The 16,260-nt window shown below is 44.1% G+C and overlaps 1 protein-coding gene across 6 annotated transcripts in view; it reads left to right on the forward strand.

Annotated features, from left to right (window-relative positions):
• Positions 1-16,260, forward strand: part of LOC133283087 (splicing regulatory glutamine/lysine-rich protein 1-like) — a 49,889-nt gene that overhangs the window by 23,447 nt on the left and 10,182 nt on the right. For 3 of the 6 annotated variants that reach the window (XM_061479564.1, XM_061479569.1, XM_061479570.1), the window contains 3 exons: positions 442-966; positions 13,608-13,694; positions 15,672-15,807. In XM_061479564.1, the coding sequence (XP_061335548.1) occupies positions 442-966; positions 13,608-13,694; positions 15,672-15,807 (748 nt within the window). The remainder of the gene's footprint in view (positions 1-441; positions 967-13,607; positions 13,695-15,671; positions 15,808-16,260) is intronic. The other 3 variants (XM_061479566.1, XM_061479565.1, XM_061479568.1) reach the window with 3 other exon arrangements.

Here is a 16,260-nt window from a genome sequence, read left to right on the forward strand (position 1 = left end):
TGAACTTGTTCCTGCATTCTGAGAACATGTCTAAAGTTTTTGTGCATGAACTTTTTTTTTTGACTTTGGCTATTTCATAATAGCCATACACTGCTGTATGCAAAAATGCATATACCTGTTATGTTAATTGATGTTGAACTTCCAAGCAGTTTAAGGCTATTTATAGAATAGAATCGTAGAATGATTAGGGTTAGAAAGGACCTTAAGATCATCTAGTTCCAACCCCCCTGCCATGGACAGGGACACCTCCCACTAGCTATATAGCCTCTCCCTCGTGATGAACAAGGGTGGAAAACTAAAATTTTGACTAATTACTTTTTTTTCTTATCAACGGAAACGCATATTTTCTCTTGAACAATTAATGTATGATAAAAAGTTACTTGTAATTTTTATTGGAAAGTTCAAAGATTAATTAATGGATTTATGTTTGACTTTTCACAGGGGCAAGCAAAGAGACAAAGAAAAGGTCAAGGGAAAAGAAAAAGCCAAAGAAAAGGCGAAAGAGAGAGACCGAGACAAAGAGAAGGAGAGAAACCAGGACAAAGAATGGGAAAGAGAGAGAAATAAAGAGAGAAACGGGGATAAGGACAAGGAGAAGGACCGGGAGAGAGAGAAGGAACAAAACAAAGACCGAGAGAGAGTCAGAGACAAGGACAGGGATAAGGACAGGGAAAAGAACAAAGATAAGAAGGAAAAAGACAGGGAAGAGGTAGACCAGAACAAGGATAAAGATGATGTTGATGAAGAGGGGGAGAAGGACAGAGAGAAGATTAAGGACAAGGAGGGAGACAAGGAAAGAGGGGACAAAGATAATGACAGAGATAAAGAAAAAGAAAAAGATGAGGATAAAGAGAAGAAGGAACACAAAAGAGAAAAAGAGAGAGATGATAAAAAGAAGAGAGATAAGAGATCCAGAACACCCCCAAGAAGCTACAGCTCTTCAAGAAGATCTCGTAGCTCCAGCAGGTTTGTTTAGAATTTTTTTTCATGCTTTTTTGGACTTGTCAGGACAGTGACATATCATGAAAATGTACATCCTAATGTTTATGTATTGATATCACCATGTCACTTACTAATTCAATTTGTATTCTTTCTGTTTTGTAGATTTCCCTATAAAGTAAAATCTATTACAAATATCTTTGTATGATGCTTGATAGAAAACAATTTCTTGCTGTCAGCTGGTGCTTGCCTTTCACATAACTGTAGTATAGTCCTTGAGGACAGTAAGTAGATGGTTCTTATGCCATTTCTCTGCATTGGAGCCATCCAAAAGTTATGCTAGAGGGACATCAAACATAATCTTTGTCCTGATGAAAGTTTGACTCACTGTTACATAGCTCCTTGGTTGGTTACATACTGTATAGTTTTGTTTAGTAAAGCAATTTGTTGAGTTTATGAACAGTCGGGTTGGTAGTATTTGCCACTTGGCCACCTTAAGGAATGGTGAGCAACGAATTTTCTTGGCTGGATGGCTGAGCAGCAGGCAGCAAGCATGTAACTTGGCTGGCTAGCCGTTTGGCAAGTGAATGTATCTCAGCTGGAAGATAAGGATACCTTGCTTAGCTGGTAAGGTGGCCAGGTGCAAGTAAAAATAAACATTCCTTAACCATACTGATAGTAAGCAGGAAAGCAGTCAAGGTTAATTCTAGCTGTTGTTTTTGCTTCTGAGGGAGAGTAAACTGGGTGGAAGTCTGAGTAAATTCAGTACAGCAAAAGGAGGCTGTGGTATTGATTATAAGTTCTGTAATTGGACTAATTCAGGCATACAAAGCAAAATGCAAGGTCTTACACCTGCGTTAGAGCAATCTCTGGCACAGCTGCAGGTTGGGCAGAGAAGTGATCCAGAGAAGCCCTGCGGAGAAGGACTTGGAGGTGTTGGTTGATGAGGAACTTAACATGACCCTGGAGTGTGTGCTTGCAGCCCAGAAAGCCAACCGTGTCCTGGGCTGCATCAAAAGAAGTGTGACCAGCAGGTTGAGGGAGGTAATCCTGCCCCTCTACTCTGGTGAGACTCCGCTTGGAGTACTATGGACGGTTCTGGTGTCCCCAGCATAAAAAGGACATGGAACTGTTGGAGCAAGTCCAGAGGAGGGCCATGAGAATGATGGCCATGAGGCTGGAGCACCTCCCATACAAAGACGGGCTAAGAAAACTGGGGCTGTTCAGCCTGGAGAAGACAAAGATGCATGGAGGCCTCATAGCAGCTTTCCAGTGTCTGAAGGGGGCTTACAAGGATGCTGTAGGGACACTTCATCAGGGACTGTAGAGAGATGACAAGGGGTAATGGGTTTAAATTTCAGCAGGAGAGATTTAGGCTGGATATAAAAGAAGAAATTCCTTACTGTGGGGGTGGTGAGGCACTGGAACAGGTTGCCCAAGGAAGTTGTGAATGCTCCATCCCTGGCAGTGTTCAAGGCTAGGTTGGACACGGCCTTGAGCAACCTATTCTAGTGTGTGGTGTCCCTGTCCATGGCAGGGGTGTTGGAACTAAGGATCTTAAGGTCCTTTCCAACCCGAACCACTGTATAATTCTATGATATTCTAAAAGTGTTGCAGCTAACTTAAGTTCAGAAGCTTTGGTGGAAAAAGTACTTTCTGAATGCCTCTGCTTCATGTGTCAAATTTAGATATCCAATTTTATCTGTTACTTTGAGACAATGAAATGCTGGATGAATCGGGCAAAGTTATACGTGTTATAGTCACTTCCCTGAATGAAAGCAAAATTTCCATAGCCCTCAAAATTCAGGAGTTCATGGTTCATATAATGCAGAAAAGGATGTAATGGTTTCTGAACATTGCCTGGGTTATATGAAATGTCCATGTTGTTTTGGAGGTTTATGGACAAAATACTGTGGCTTCATTAAACATATGAGGCTTCCTATTTTAATACATTGTTAACATTATTTCAGACTCGACTTGGGGAAATTATTTTAATTTTTTGCCAATCAAATCAGCAGGGTAATGAAAAATAAAGCCACATCCTAAAACACCTTCCCCCCACCCTTCCCTTCTTCCTAGACTCACCTTCACTCTGGATTTTCTCTGCTTCCTCCCCCCAAGCAGTGCAGGGGGATAAGGAACAGGGGTTGCAGTCAGTTCATCACAGGTCTCTGCTGCTCTGTCCCCCTCACACTCTTCCCCTGCTCCAGTGTGGGATCCCTCCCACAGGAGACAGTCCTCCACAGACTGCTCCAGCGTGGATCCTTTCCACAGGTGCAGTCCTTCAGGAACAGACTGCTCCAGCATGGGTACCCCATGGGGTCACAAGTCCTGCCAGCAAACCTGCTCCAGCGTGGGCTTCTGTCTCCATGGGGCCACAGGTCCTCCTGAGAGTCTGTTCCAGCACTGGCTTCCCATGGGGTTGCAGCCTCCCTTGGGCAAATCTTTCTGCTCTGGCGTGGGCTCTCTGTGAGGTCGCAGCCTCCTTCAGGGCACATCCCCATGCTCCGGTGTGGGGTCCCCCGTGGGCTGCAGAGGAATATCTTCACTGTGGAACTCCATGGGCTGCAGTGGCACAGCCTGCCTTACCATGGGTTGCAGGGAAACCTCTGCTCTGGTGCCTGGAGCACCTCCTCCCCTCCTTCTGCACTGACCTTGGTGTCTGCAGCGTTGTTGCTCTCACATATTCTCACTCCTCTGTCCTGCTGCAATTTCCTTCTGTTATAAAAATTTAGCCTTGGCCATGATCTGATTTAGTTATTTTATTACAATTGATTAATATCAAGAGGCAATAAGCAAGCAGCGCTGGGTGCGCGGGGAGTCTCCGCTCCGCCAACAACGCACACCGGGGTTTCTGGGGTACAGTCTCTTATACTTCTCGGTCCAGGGTTTCAGTTCCTGGTTTTGAGTTCCAGCCAATCCTGTTGTCTTCCTTGCCCGAAACTCGATGTGGCTCCTTTTCATTTGTTTCTGTCCCGTTGCTGGGGTCTTCTCTCCAGGTAAAGAAATGTGCTGAAACTTCTCGGTAATACATTAACAGAAAGATGTCTATCACAAGCTTAACCACAATCTTAGACCCATATATTTAACAGGATGTGTCTCCTTGGTTACTTAACCCCCTTAAAGCATTCAAGCAGCTAAACAAAGCTAAACGCGTTCTTTATTGTTTTAACAGTCTAAATGATTAAAGAGGGGACTAGCTTATTCCCTTCTTTCTTCTTCTTTCCCATCATTACATTGACAGCAACATTTATTATAATCAAGGTCGTTTTTATACATTCCACACATGGTACACTGGTCACAGGTGCATTGGTAACAATGATTCCTAAGTTCTTGACACGAATCTTTCTCGTATTCTTTACACTTCCATCTTAAATATGGTTCCCCAGAGGTGCTACCACCGTCACTGATGGGCTCAGCCTTGGCCAACAGCATCTCCGTCTTGGAGCTGGCTGCAACTGGCCCTATCAGACACAGGGGAAGCTTATAGCAGCTTCTCACAGAAGCCACCCCTGTGCCTCCCCCATGCTACTATAGCCTTGCCATGCACACCCAGTACAGTAATGCGTAGCTTCTCTAAGAGCCTCGGTGGAAGACCCGGTTCCTAATGTCAAATAGCAAGTGTAGTTAGCTGGATGTTGCAGAAACATTCATACTCTAGTTTGCAACTGTTACGCTTCCCTTTAAGCATCCTTCTATTTAAGAAAGCATTGCAAAAGGCTCAAATGTCATGTACTTCAGCAGCGAATTCCAGTGAAATTTAGGGCATCTATTCTAATAGACTTGCAGTACAAAGCTCTACATTGATACGAATTTTTCTTTTTGCACTGATGTCATTAAACAAAACAGGGACAGTGTTCTTTCTGAAGATGTAAGATGAGAGAAATACATTGGTTTTTATATGAGAAGGAGATATATACATGAGCAGAGGCTGAGAGGGATGGGATTGTTTAGTCTGGAGAAGAGAAGGCTGATTATCAGTGAGTATTGAATACCTGATGGGATACTGTGAAGAAGATTGAGCCCAACTCTTCTCAGTGATGGCCAGTGACAGGGCAAGAGGCAGTGGGTGTATACTGAAATATGGGAAATGTGTTTTCTAATGTTTACGTTGTGTGCTTTCTGAGCAAACTGGAGCCATTTTCCTAGAGAGTTCATGATGTCTCCATCCTTGGAGATACTAAAAGCCTGACTGGATGTGGCCCTGAGTAACCTGCTTTAGTTGATCCTGTTTTGTGAGGGTGTGGAGGGTCTGGACTAGGTGTTCTCCAGAGGACTCTTCCAACCTCAGTAATTCTGTTATTCTGAAAACTATTTGTCAATATGTTGGGGTACCAAGTCCTGGTTAGCTTGTATTTAGGGGTGTCTGTTCTCTTTAATGATTGACTTTGCCCAGTTGAAATGGTCACAAACCAGGAGGTTATACAACAACCTGGCATTTCAGCTGTCTTGATTTACACTGCAGCATTGAGTGGGGGCAGTTTTTTGAAGATGCAGATCCTTTTCCTGAAGAGTATAAAATATTGCATGAGTGGTAGTTTTCTTTTTGGAGAAGAGATGGAATAGAACATATGGGAGCTTCTAAGAACTAGGTAGCAGCTTACCTTTACTGACAAACAGCATGCAAGTACTAGAAATCAGATGGCTATATTTTATTCCCAGCTGAAAGAAGAGATACAGAGCAGAGGAAGAGGAGAATCTGGCTCCTTTTTCAAGAGATATCTACAGGCTAACAAAGGAGATAGGTAGGGACTTTGTCTAGAGAGAGGACTTCTTGATGGTTGAATTGGTATCTTTATAATCCAGTAATGGCCCAACCTGAAGGTGGTAATATCAAGGCCAGTCTGTCTTGCCCATTAAATATTGTTTGTCTGGGTTTGGTTGTTTGTTTTTTTTTTTTTTTTTTTGTTGGTTGAGGTTTTTTTGTGTTGTGTTTTGTCTTTTACCTAAAGAAGGCAGAGGGACACCATACATTCCATTGTCAATTTCTGCTGGCATGAAAAAGGCTCAGATTCCATCAGGGTCAGAACCAGAATTTGTGCCTTAATTAGGGGCAAACAGAATATGAAGAGGCTGAAAGCTACCTCTCTTTAATCATGGAATGGTTTGGGTTGGAAGTGACCTTAAAGCTCATCTAGTTCCAACCCCCTGCCATGGGCAGGGACACCTTCCACTCGACCAGGTTGCTCCAAGCCCTGTCCAACCTGGACTTGAATACTGCCAGGGATGGGGCACCCACAGGCTCTCTGGGCAACCTGTGCCAGTGCCTCACCACCCTCACAGGCAAGAGTTTATTCCTAAGATTTCAGTCTCCCCTCTGTCAATTTAAAACCATTCCCTCCTGTCCTATCCCTACAGGTGCTTGTCAAAAGCCCATCTGCAGTTTCCTTGTTGGCCCCTTTAGGCACTGGAAGCTGCCCTAAGGTCTCCCCAGAGCCTTCTGTTCTTAAAGACTGAACAAGCCCAACTATCTCAGCTGGTCTCTGTAGCAGAGGTGCTCCAGCCCTCTGTGCATCTCTGTGGCCTCCTCTGGACTCACTCAAGCAGGTCCACATCCCTCCTGTGTTGGGGGCCCCACAGCTGAATGTGAGACTGCGGGGGGAGGGGGGTGTCTCAAGAGAGTGGAGTAAAGAGGGAGTTAGTTCACACTGGCAGCATTCCTCTAAGTACTGCTAGTTGGAGACAGGTATTGAGATCTTGTTCAGCATCTTTGTTGGCGATATGGACAGTGGGATTGAGTGCACCCTCAGTGAGTTTGCTGATGACACGAAGCTGTGTGGTTCGGTTGATAGGTTGGAGGGAAGGGATGCCATCCAGAGGGACCTTGACACGCTTGTGAGGTGGGCCAATGCCAACCTCATGAAGTTCAACCAAGCCAAGTGCAAGGTCCTACACCTGGGTCAGGTCAGTCCCAGGCACAGCTACATCATCACTCTTGTCTCATATCTCTATATATATAGATATACACACATCCACGCACACACAAAGAGAGAGAGACATCATTCCTTAGTGCATGGACCAATCCCTATAAAGCTACTGAGTTCATCTGGTCCATGTTGTCAGGCTCCATCTCTTGCAACAGTCTTTCAGAGCAGGAGAGACGGTGTGCAGTGTTGGATCGTTGCCTGCTGATGATACCGCAGAATGCGTCTGGTTTCACCAAAGTTCATCCTTTGTTGGGATGATGGGCGGAGGGAAGTCAGGGCCAGTTGAGGGTGACCTGAAGACATCTAGTTGGTGGGCTATAAGAATGCTACATGGCAGGCAACACATACAATTGAGTTCATTGGCTGTTTTCCCCTAAAATCAAATCCCCTTGAGGTACATATCGGGCTTCCCCATCTTCCTGCTTTGCCCACCAAGTATATCCGGGTCCCTGAGCAAAAACAATCCCAAAAAAGTGGGTTTGCCTTTACCTGAAGCAGGAATAACCCAGACTGTCTTCCCCGGCAAATTCTTTATGTGCCCCACAGGAGCTTTATCCCCTTCTACAGTATGTAAAAGTTCTGACTGGGCTGGGCCAGCCCTGTTGGCAGATCCCCTGGTGTTGACCAACCAGGTGGCTTTTGGTAAATGTGTATCCCAATGTTTGAAAGTCCCACCACCCATTGCTCTCAGTGTAGTTTTTAACAGCCCATTGTACCGTTCGATTTTCCCAGAGGCTGGTGCATGGTAGGGGATGTGATATACCCGCTCAATGCCATGCTCTGTGGCCCAAGCATCTATAAGTTTGTTCTGGAAATGAGTCTGACTCAATTCTCTCTGGGGTGCCGTGTCGCTGCAAAATCAGTTTCTCAAGGCCCAGGATAATGTTCTGAGCAGTGGTGTGGGGCACAGCGTATGTTTCCAGCCATCCGGTGGTTGCTTCCACCATGGCAAGCACATGGCGCTTGCTTTGGCGGGTTGGTGGGAGTGTGATATAGTCGATCTGCCAGGCCTCCCCATATTTGTACTTGAGCCATCGTCCTCCACATCAGAGAGGCTTTAACTGCTTGGCTTGCTTAATTGCTGCACGTTTCACAGTCGTGAATGACCCGGATAATAGTGTCCATTGTTAAGTCCACCCCTCGATCACGAGCCCATCTATATGTTGCGTCTCTGTCCTGATGGCCTGAGGTGTCATGGGCCCACCAGGCTAAAAATACTTCACCCTTATGTTGCTAATGTAAGTCCATCTGAGCCACTTCAATCTTAGCAGCTTGATCCACTTGTTGGTTGTTCTGGTGTTCCTCAGGGGCCTGACTCTTGGGTACATGGCGTACCTTTACTACCAGGTTCTGCACCCGGGCAGTGATGTCTTGCCACAGTGCAGCAGCCCAGATGGGTTTACTTCTGTGTTTCCAGTTGCTCTGCTTCCATTGCTGCAACCACCCCCACAGGACATTTGCCACCATCCAGGAGTCAGTATAAAGTACTGGCCGCTTTTCTCATTCAGCAATGTCCAAGGCCAGATGGATGGCTTTCACCTCAGCAAACTGACTGGATTCACCCTCTCCTTCAACAGTTTCTGCAACTTGTCGTCGAGGACTCCATACAGCTGCCTTCCATCTCCAATGCTTTCCCACAATACGTCAGTAACTATTCTATGATTCTGTGATTCTAAATCTCCTTGCCCCAAAGCTTCTGTGCCAGAATTAAAAGATTCTAGTAATGTTGTACCCGGTGTTGATCGAAGGCAGATCTCAGAGCCCTTCCTAGTGAACTTTATTTAAATCAAGTTTCCTCCACTCCTGAGCCTGTGGGATTTTTCCTTTGAGACAAGAATATTAGGTTTGTGTATGGTTTAGAGACATGGGATCACTGTCAGAGTTTTTAAATTGCTTTTTCTTAAATTTTAGAATCATAGAATCATAGAATATTTAGGGTTGGTGCCGCAGAATATATGGACTATTATACTGACCAAATACGGGCTATTATACTGACCAAAATGCACACTCATTCCGGCACAGGTGGCCAGCCTATGTTGGAAGAAGTGGCCAGCAATATCTATAAAGGTCTCCAAAGGTCAATAGAAACCTGGACATACTTATATTTACCAATTTCTAGTACATGAGTATCACAGAGAGACTGTATCAAATGAGTTGTATATGGGGTCCCAAGTCCACGGTCCGTCACAGTCCGCCCAATACCCCTGATAAGAGCATATGAGATACCTTCCCACCGCGGGTCTTGATCCAGCACATACACCACCAGGAAAGCACACAATGCGTCTGCATCCCCCACTGGTCTCGCTTCTCCCTTTACAGCTGTGCATTTAACGTGAGGATCTGGGGGATATAAATCAGGCTCCTTTTCCAGATGAATAGGCTCCAGGTCAAAAGGACTATCCAGGTCAGCATCAGAATTATCAGGCATCAGAACCTCAGGAGCAGCAACAGCAGTCTGATGAACGTGCACAGGCTCCTTCTCGGGGTCAGTAGGGCCTGAGTCAAAAGGATCATCTTCATCTCTGTCCTCAGTCTTTGCAGCCGTGGTGGCAACCGGCAGAGGTTCGGGGGGGGGGGGGGGGTAGGGGAACGACGACTGGGCCCCACAATCTCATTTCTTGACTTTAACGTCTCTAAAATAGATCTCCAAATGACTAACAAATTTTTCACAGTGTCATTGCCTTTTGTAATAACTGCATCCCACAATTTAACTCCTGCACCATTCCACAAAGAGACCTCAAATACGGTAGACTACTCAATCTCTGGATAACGCGTCTTCAACCATTTCAACATTAAATTTAAGTCTGTCTCTTTAAAGGTTACTCCCTTCACCTTAAGAAGGACTGAAAACATTCATAAAACAGAAGCTTCTTCCTCTAGCGATTTTTTCCCAAGTCCCAAGCTCAAAGGCTTCATTAACCCCCTGGATCAGCTCTTTTTCTTTACTCCAGAGCCATAGTCTTTTTTTTGACAGATTATCATCATACTCTCCCTCTCGCTGAGAGGATATGCTGGAAGAGCTTAAGGATGGCTGTTTCTTCTTTACTTAATTGATTCCCCATCCTAATCCTCTTCCAGACCCGTTGGCTGTTACCTTATTTGCACTGCGCAGTGTCTTCCGGGCTCACAAGGTTCCGTTCCGAGGCGTCTACCTCCCGATCCTGGTCCTGCTGGATCGAACCCAGCCAACATCCCTGCGGCTCCACGTTTTCCACTTTCTTCAGTGCCACGTGCTTTAATTCCTTCAGTTTCAATATGAAAAATGGGGGGGAGCCCACGTTGGGCGCCATTTGCCGCAGAATATATGGACCCAGTCAGAGATCAATATGATCAGACAAAAGCCGCTTATTACAAAGCCTTAACTCCTTATATACTATTTTTTACATGCACTTACAGTGATTTGACATATTATGATTGGATACATGTCTTGAAGACCCTTAGTGACTAACATATAATTGGTTAAGTGCAGGTGTGAGAACTTGACCTCGAAAGCTTGCCAACAGTCCACAGTTCTCATTAACTCAGTGAATTCCAGCTTCTTCTTATCTTGCTTGCTTAAGCTTCCTTGGGCCCCTCACGGCCTTGCTGTATCTTTCAGGATTATTCAGAGTTTATGTACCAACTATCCATTCTCCTGTGAGAACACTGCCTCCACAGGTTGGAAAGGACCTAAAGATCATCTAGTTTCAATCCTCCTGCCATGGGAAGTGACATCTCACACTAAACCATGTCACCCAAGGCTCTGTCCAACCCGGCCTTGAACACTGCCAGGGATGGAGCATTCCTTGGGCAACTCATTCCAGTGCCTCCCCACCCTATCAGTAAAAAACTTCATCCTTATATCCAATTTAAACTTCCCCTGTTTAAGTTTTAACCTGTTACCCCTTGTGCTGTCGCTACAGTCCCTAATGAAGAGTCCCTCCCCAGCATCCTTGTAGGTCCCCTTCAGATATTGCAAGGCTGCTATGAGGTCTCCACGCAGCCTTCTCTTCTCCAGGCTGAACAGCCCCAACTTTCTCAGCCTGTCTTCATACGGGAGGTACCCCAGCCCCTTGATCATCCCCGTGGCCCTCCTCTGGACTCGTTCCAACAGTTCCATGTCCTTTTTATGTTGAGGACACCAGAACTGCACACAATACTCCAAGTGAGGTCTCACGAGAGCAGAGCAGAGGAGCAGGATCACCTCCTTTGACCTGCTGGTCACGCTCCTTTTGATGCAGCCCAGGATACGGTTGGCTTTCTGGGCTGTGAGCGCACACTGCCGGCTCATGTTAAGTTTCTCATCGACCAGCACCCCTCAAGTCCTTCTCCTCAGGGCTGCTCTCAATCTCTTCTCTGCCCAACCTGTAGCTGTGCCTGGGATTGCTCTGACCCAGGTGTAGGACCTTGCACTTGTCATGGTTAAAATTCATAAGGTTGTCATCGGCCCACCTCACAAGCCTGTCAAGGTCCCTCTGGATTGTATCATATCCCCGTAGACGTGTACACATCTCTTGTTTGCTCCCCATACTACGGGCGTTTGTATAGAGGCAAATTTTTCTGTATTAGTGTTGCTTAAGAGTTTTAATATGAACAGGCACACAAAAATCTTTGTATAGACAAATTAATGTAGAGGTAGGAATGCTGTCAGACACAGCTGTAGTCCTTCAACTTGAAATACGAAAAACAGAAGCTGAAAATTAGATTTCACGAATAAACAGTTTCTAGTTTGAACACAATTACTAGGGCACTTAATTGCTCAGATATGTATGTAGGTGTCCTGGGTTTAGCAGTAGCAGTCGTTTTTCTCCTTCTTAGTAGCTGGTGCAGTGCTGTGTTTTTGACTTTTGGCCTGGGAACAGAACAGATAACACTGATGTTTTCAGTTACTGCTCAAATGTTTAGGCTGACCAAGGACTTTGTGAGCCTCATGCTCTGCCAGGGAGGAGGGGAAGCCGGGAGGAAGCAGAGACAGGACACTTGACCCAAACTGACCAAAGAGGTATTCCATACCACAGCACGTCATGCCCAGGATGTAACTGAGAGTTACCCGGAAGGGCTAGGACTGCAGGGTTGGATCAGGTATCGGTCAGTGCTTGGTCGGGCTGGGGGGCGAGTTATCGGTCGGCGGGTGGTGGTATTCTCTTCCCTTGTTATTTCCTTTATCATTATTATCACTGGTGGTAGCAGTAGTGATTTGTGTTATACCTTAGTTACTAAACTGTTCTTATCTCAACCCGTGGGAGTTGCATTCTTTTCGATTCTCCTCTCCGTCCCTCTGGGAGTAGGGGGAAGGAAAGAAAGAGGGAGGAAAGGGGGGGAGTGAGTGAACGAGCTGTCTGGCTGGGTTTAAACCATGACAGCAGGAAAGGAAACTAAAGGGGGGATGTACTCAATGTAGACCAAGAGGGAGCACTGTCAGAATAATATGTTCATTTCCAATATCCCTATTTGAAAAAAGATGATGATAAACGTGAAGGCGTTCAAAAGGAGGCGCATGTTAACCAGTAAACATCTGATCAATGATTGTGGGTTTTCCTTCCATGATTTTGAGGCCACTATATTTTTGTTTACCAAAGATCAAATCAAACTTAAGATCTTGCTGAACAAAATAGTTATGAGGCTTTTTTTCTGTGAAGCTTCAGGAGGTCAGGCTAGATGGTAGCGTTAGAGTATGGATCCAGATCGCAATACTAGGTATATCTTAATATATCCTTTTGTAATTTATCTAATAACTATTGTTTTCTTGGCTTTTCTAAATATTAAAGAAATTAGGTGTGAATTGCAAAAGCCGATATGTGTAAGTGTAGCTTTTGTGCTGTATCTTTAAGTGCCCTGTCAATTAGTTTTTAACTTCCCTGTCTTTCTTTGATGGTTCTTCCTGTCTGCTTTTCCTGCTCTATGAAGAGGCAATAGGAAAGAGTAATCTTTCTTTGGCAGATAGGTTCTATGTTTATGTTGAATGAAGCTTTACTTGCTCAATTTTTACTTTATTTTAACATGTGCCTCAGTATGTTTGCAACCAGTTATTTACTTTTCTGTTCTGAGATCAGACTCCATAACAGCAACTTCAGCAAATTCCATGCATCTGTGTAAAACAGCTTTTTTGTAAAATACTAAGAGCTCTTCAGTGCATTATAGAATGATACACAGGTTTGCTGAGCATGGACTGCTAGGAAAATAATAGATATTAACATTCATTTTGATTTTGACAACAGCTTGAGCTTAATTTTGCACTGTTTGCTTCTAAACCAATAGGAATGCTAGCTCATGTATTCAGGAATTAAACTTCAGTCACGCTGAACTGAAATTCTAGTGTGATCTTAAGCTTGTAATGTTAAATTTTGAAGTTTGTATTGCTCAAGTTATGCCTTTTGTCATAATGGGGCTTTTCATTCAAATGGATTCTTTTATTGACTGGAGAAACTAGTAATACAGGATTAGTGAATTCAGTGTGTTTCCTTTGTTATCAGGTATAAGTACAAGCATGTGAGGCTAAACATAAAACTACAGTCTGTTTTTTCTTTTTCTTTTTTTTTTCTACTTGCCACTTTTATTCTTCCATTTCCTATCAAACTGAAACATATGGTGGTTTTGGTTTTCTTGCTTTGTACAGTTCATATATTATTGGTGATATATAATGTTAAATTCAGGGATATTTACTTAGCGGTATCAGATAATTTTAAAAGCTTTCTGTTTTTATGCAGTTCCTGAGTTTATTATTTTTCTTCTTTGGTGATCTTGAATTTCTTGGTCCTCCAGTGAAAGGCATAAATGGAAGAGTAGAAGTTCCTCCAAGTCACCTAAAACAAGAAAAACAAAGTCTTCACAAACTCCTTCTCCAACAAGGTCAGTTTGATGTAAACATAAAAGTTAATGAGCAGTAAAGGAGGATGTGCTGAGTTCAGCTGTAACAGTTGTTATTCTTCTTAGTAGCTGGTGCAGTGCTGTGGTTTTGGCTTTAGTCTGAAAGAGTGCTGATAACGCACCGGTGTTTTATTTGCTAAGTAATGCTTACCCCAATCAAGGACTTTTCAGTCTCATGCTTTGCTAGTGCGGAGGGGCACAAGAAGCCAGGAGGAAGCAAAGACAGGACATCTGACCCAAAGTAGCCAAAGGGGCATTCCATACCACAGCATGTCATGCCCGGTACAGAAACTGGGGTCAGTTACCTGGAAGACACAGATCGCTGCTCAGGTTGGGCTGAGTATCAGTCGGCGGGTGGTGAGAAGTTGTATTGTGCTTCACTTGTGTTTATGATTTTTTTTCCTTTCCCCTTTTAGTTTTATATTCTCTCCCCTTGTTATTTCCCTTATCATTATTATTATTGGTGGTAGCAGTAGTAGTTTTGTATTATACCTTAGTTACTGGACTGTTCTTATCTCAACTCGTGGGAGTTACATTCTTTTGATTCTCCTCCCCACCCTTCCGGGAGTGGGGGAAAGAAGTGGGGGAGTGAGTGGGTGGCTGCGTGGTTCTGAGTTACCGGCTGGGCTTAAACCATGACAGAGGAAAAAGTTACAGTATTTTTATTAAATTGAAATGTGACCTGGAGATCAGTGTTATGAAAGGAGCTAACTCAATTTGTGCTTTTTCTGGATTTTTTTTTTTTTTTTTAATTCATGAAGGTTCAAAAATTCAAAGTTTTCTTTTTGGAGGAAAAGGTCTGTTTTTCAATAAACAGAACACTCAAAGGTAGATGAAGATGCATATATTGAAAACAATTTGGGAATGATGTTTATAGATTTACTGCCTTTTCACTAACCATCTCCAATAATTTAAGTTGGTCAGCACGATTCAGTTCTAATTTAAAATGAACCAAGAAAGCCCTTCATGGATTTGATCTTTGGTATGCTTTCAACTGGAGAGTTTTAAATCTGTTAGCGATGCAAATTTGCTTCAAATCAATAAAAGCCTTTCATTGGGTGCAGATTAATTTGATTTTCTCTTTGCAAATGCCATATATATATATTTTCTGGTCGCTCGCAGTCCAGAAAGCCAACCGTATCCTGGGCTGCATTAAAAGGAGCGTGACCAGGAGGTGGAAGGAGGTGATCCTGCCCCTCTACTCTGCTCTTGTGAGACCTCACTTGGAGTGCTGTGTACAGGTCTGGTGTCCTCAACATAAAAAGGACATGGAACTGTTGGAACGAGTCCAGAGGAGGGCCACGAGGATGATCAGGGGGCTGGAGCACCACCTGTATAAAGACAAGGGGTCTGAGAAAGTTGGGGCTGTTCAGCCTGGAGAAGAGAAGGCTGCGTGGAGACCTCATAGCAGCCTTGCAGTATCTGAAGGGGGGCTATAGGGATGCTGGGGATGGACTATTCATTAGGGACTGTAATGATAGGACAAGGGGTAACGGGTTAAAACTTAAACAGGGGAAGTTTAGATTGGCTATAAGGAGGAAGTTTTTTACTGTAAGGGTGGTGAGGCACTGGAATGGGCTGCCCAGGGAGGTAGTGAATGCTCCATCCCTGGCAGTGTTCAAGGCTGGGTTGGACGAAGCCTTGGGTGACATGGTTTAGTGGGAGGTGTCCCTGCCCACGGCAGGGGGGTTGGAACTAGATGATCTTAAGGTCCTTTCCAACCCTAACTATTCTATGATTCTATGATATACTGAACACATGCATTCTTTAGCTCTCTTCTCTTGTCTTTAGGAAGGGGGTTTTGTATGTGGTTTGGGTTTTCTGTTTGTGGGTTCTTTTTATTTATATGAGTTTAGTTTGCAGTTAAATGGTTTGAACGTGTCTCAGTCTTTCTGCATTGGTAATACACTTTTTGATGTTGGATCAATTTCTGATTTGAGTGAAAATTTTCTTAAACAGAAACAAGAAAGAAAAAAAAAGAGAAAAGGATACAAATAATGAAAGAAGAGAAAGGGAGCACTCCACCTCCAAGAAAAAAAGTAGCAAGGAAAAAGAAGGAAAGGAAAAATCTGACAATAACACCACTACTTTGAAGGTAAGCTGCGTGACCAAGTGAAAAGCTGAGTGGAGTGATGCGAGTGGAATGATTATTTGAATTCCCTCCCTTTTTCTTCACCCTTCTTTTTTCCCCATTTTCCTTAACAAATTATTCCTGCTTGAGTTTAGGTTTTGCCAGTCAGAGACATGGAAGTGATTCTTCGGTTGATCTCAGTAGGCCAGTTTGAAGTCTGTGTGTTTCAACTTCACTGCAGCTTGTGTGAATAGGTTACAGAAACGCTTTGTTTTGTTCTCACTCCTTGATCTGTGCTGTATGTTAGGAGTTGGCTGACTGCCTAGCTGTATGAGCAGGCAAAAAAAGCAGATTGTGTAACTAAGTAGCAGAGTTCATGGTTAGTTGAGCTGTGGTGTGGTTTAACCCCAGCTGGCAACTAAGTACCACACAGCCACTTGCTCACCTCCCCCCCAATGGGATGTGTCGTGGTTTAAA

Source organism: Pezoporus flaviventris, unplaced genomic scaffold (assembly GCF_033815535.1).
Source record: "Pezoporus flaviventris isolate CSIRO_AGI_PZ_B2104156 unplaced genomic scaffold, CSIRO_AGI_Pfla_v1 ptg000153l, whole genome shotgun sequence".
NCBI classification, from domain to species: domain Eukaryota; kingdom Metazoa; phylum Chordata; class Aves; order Psittaciformes; family Psittacidae; genus Pezoporus; species Pezoporus flaviventris.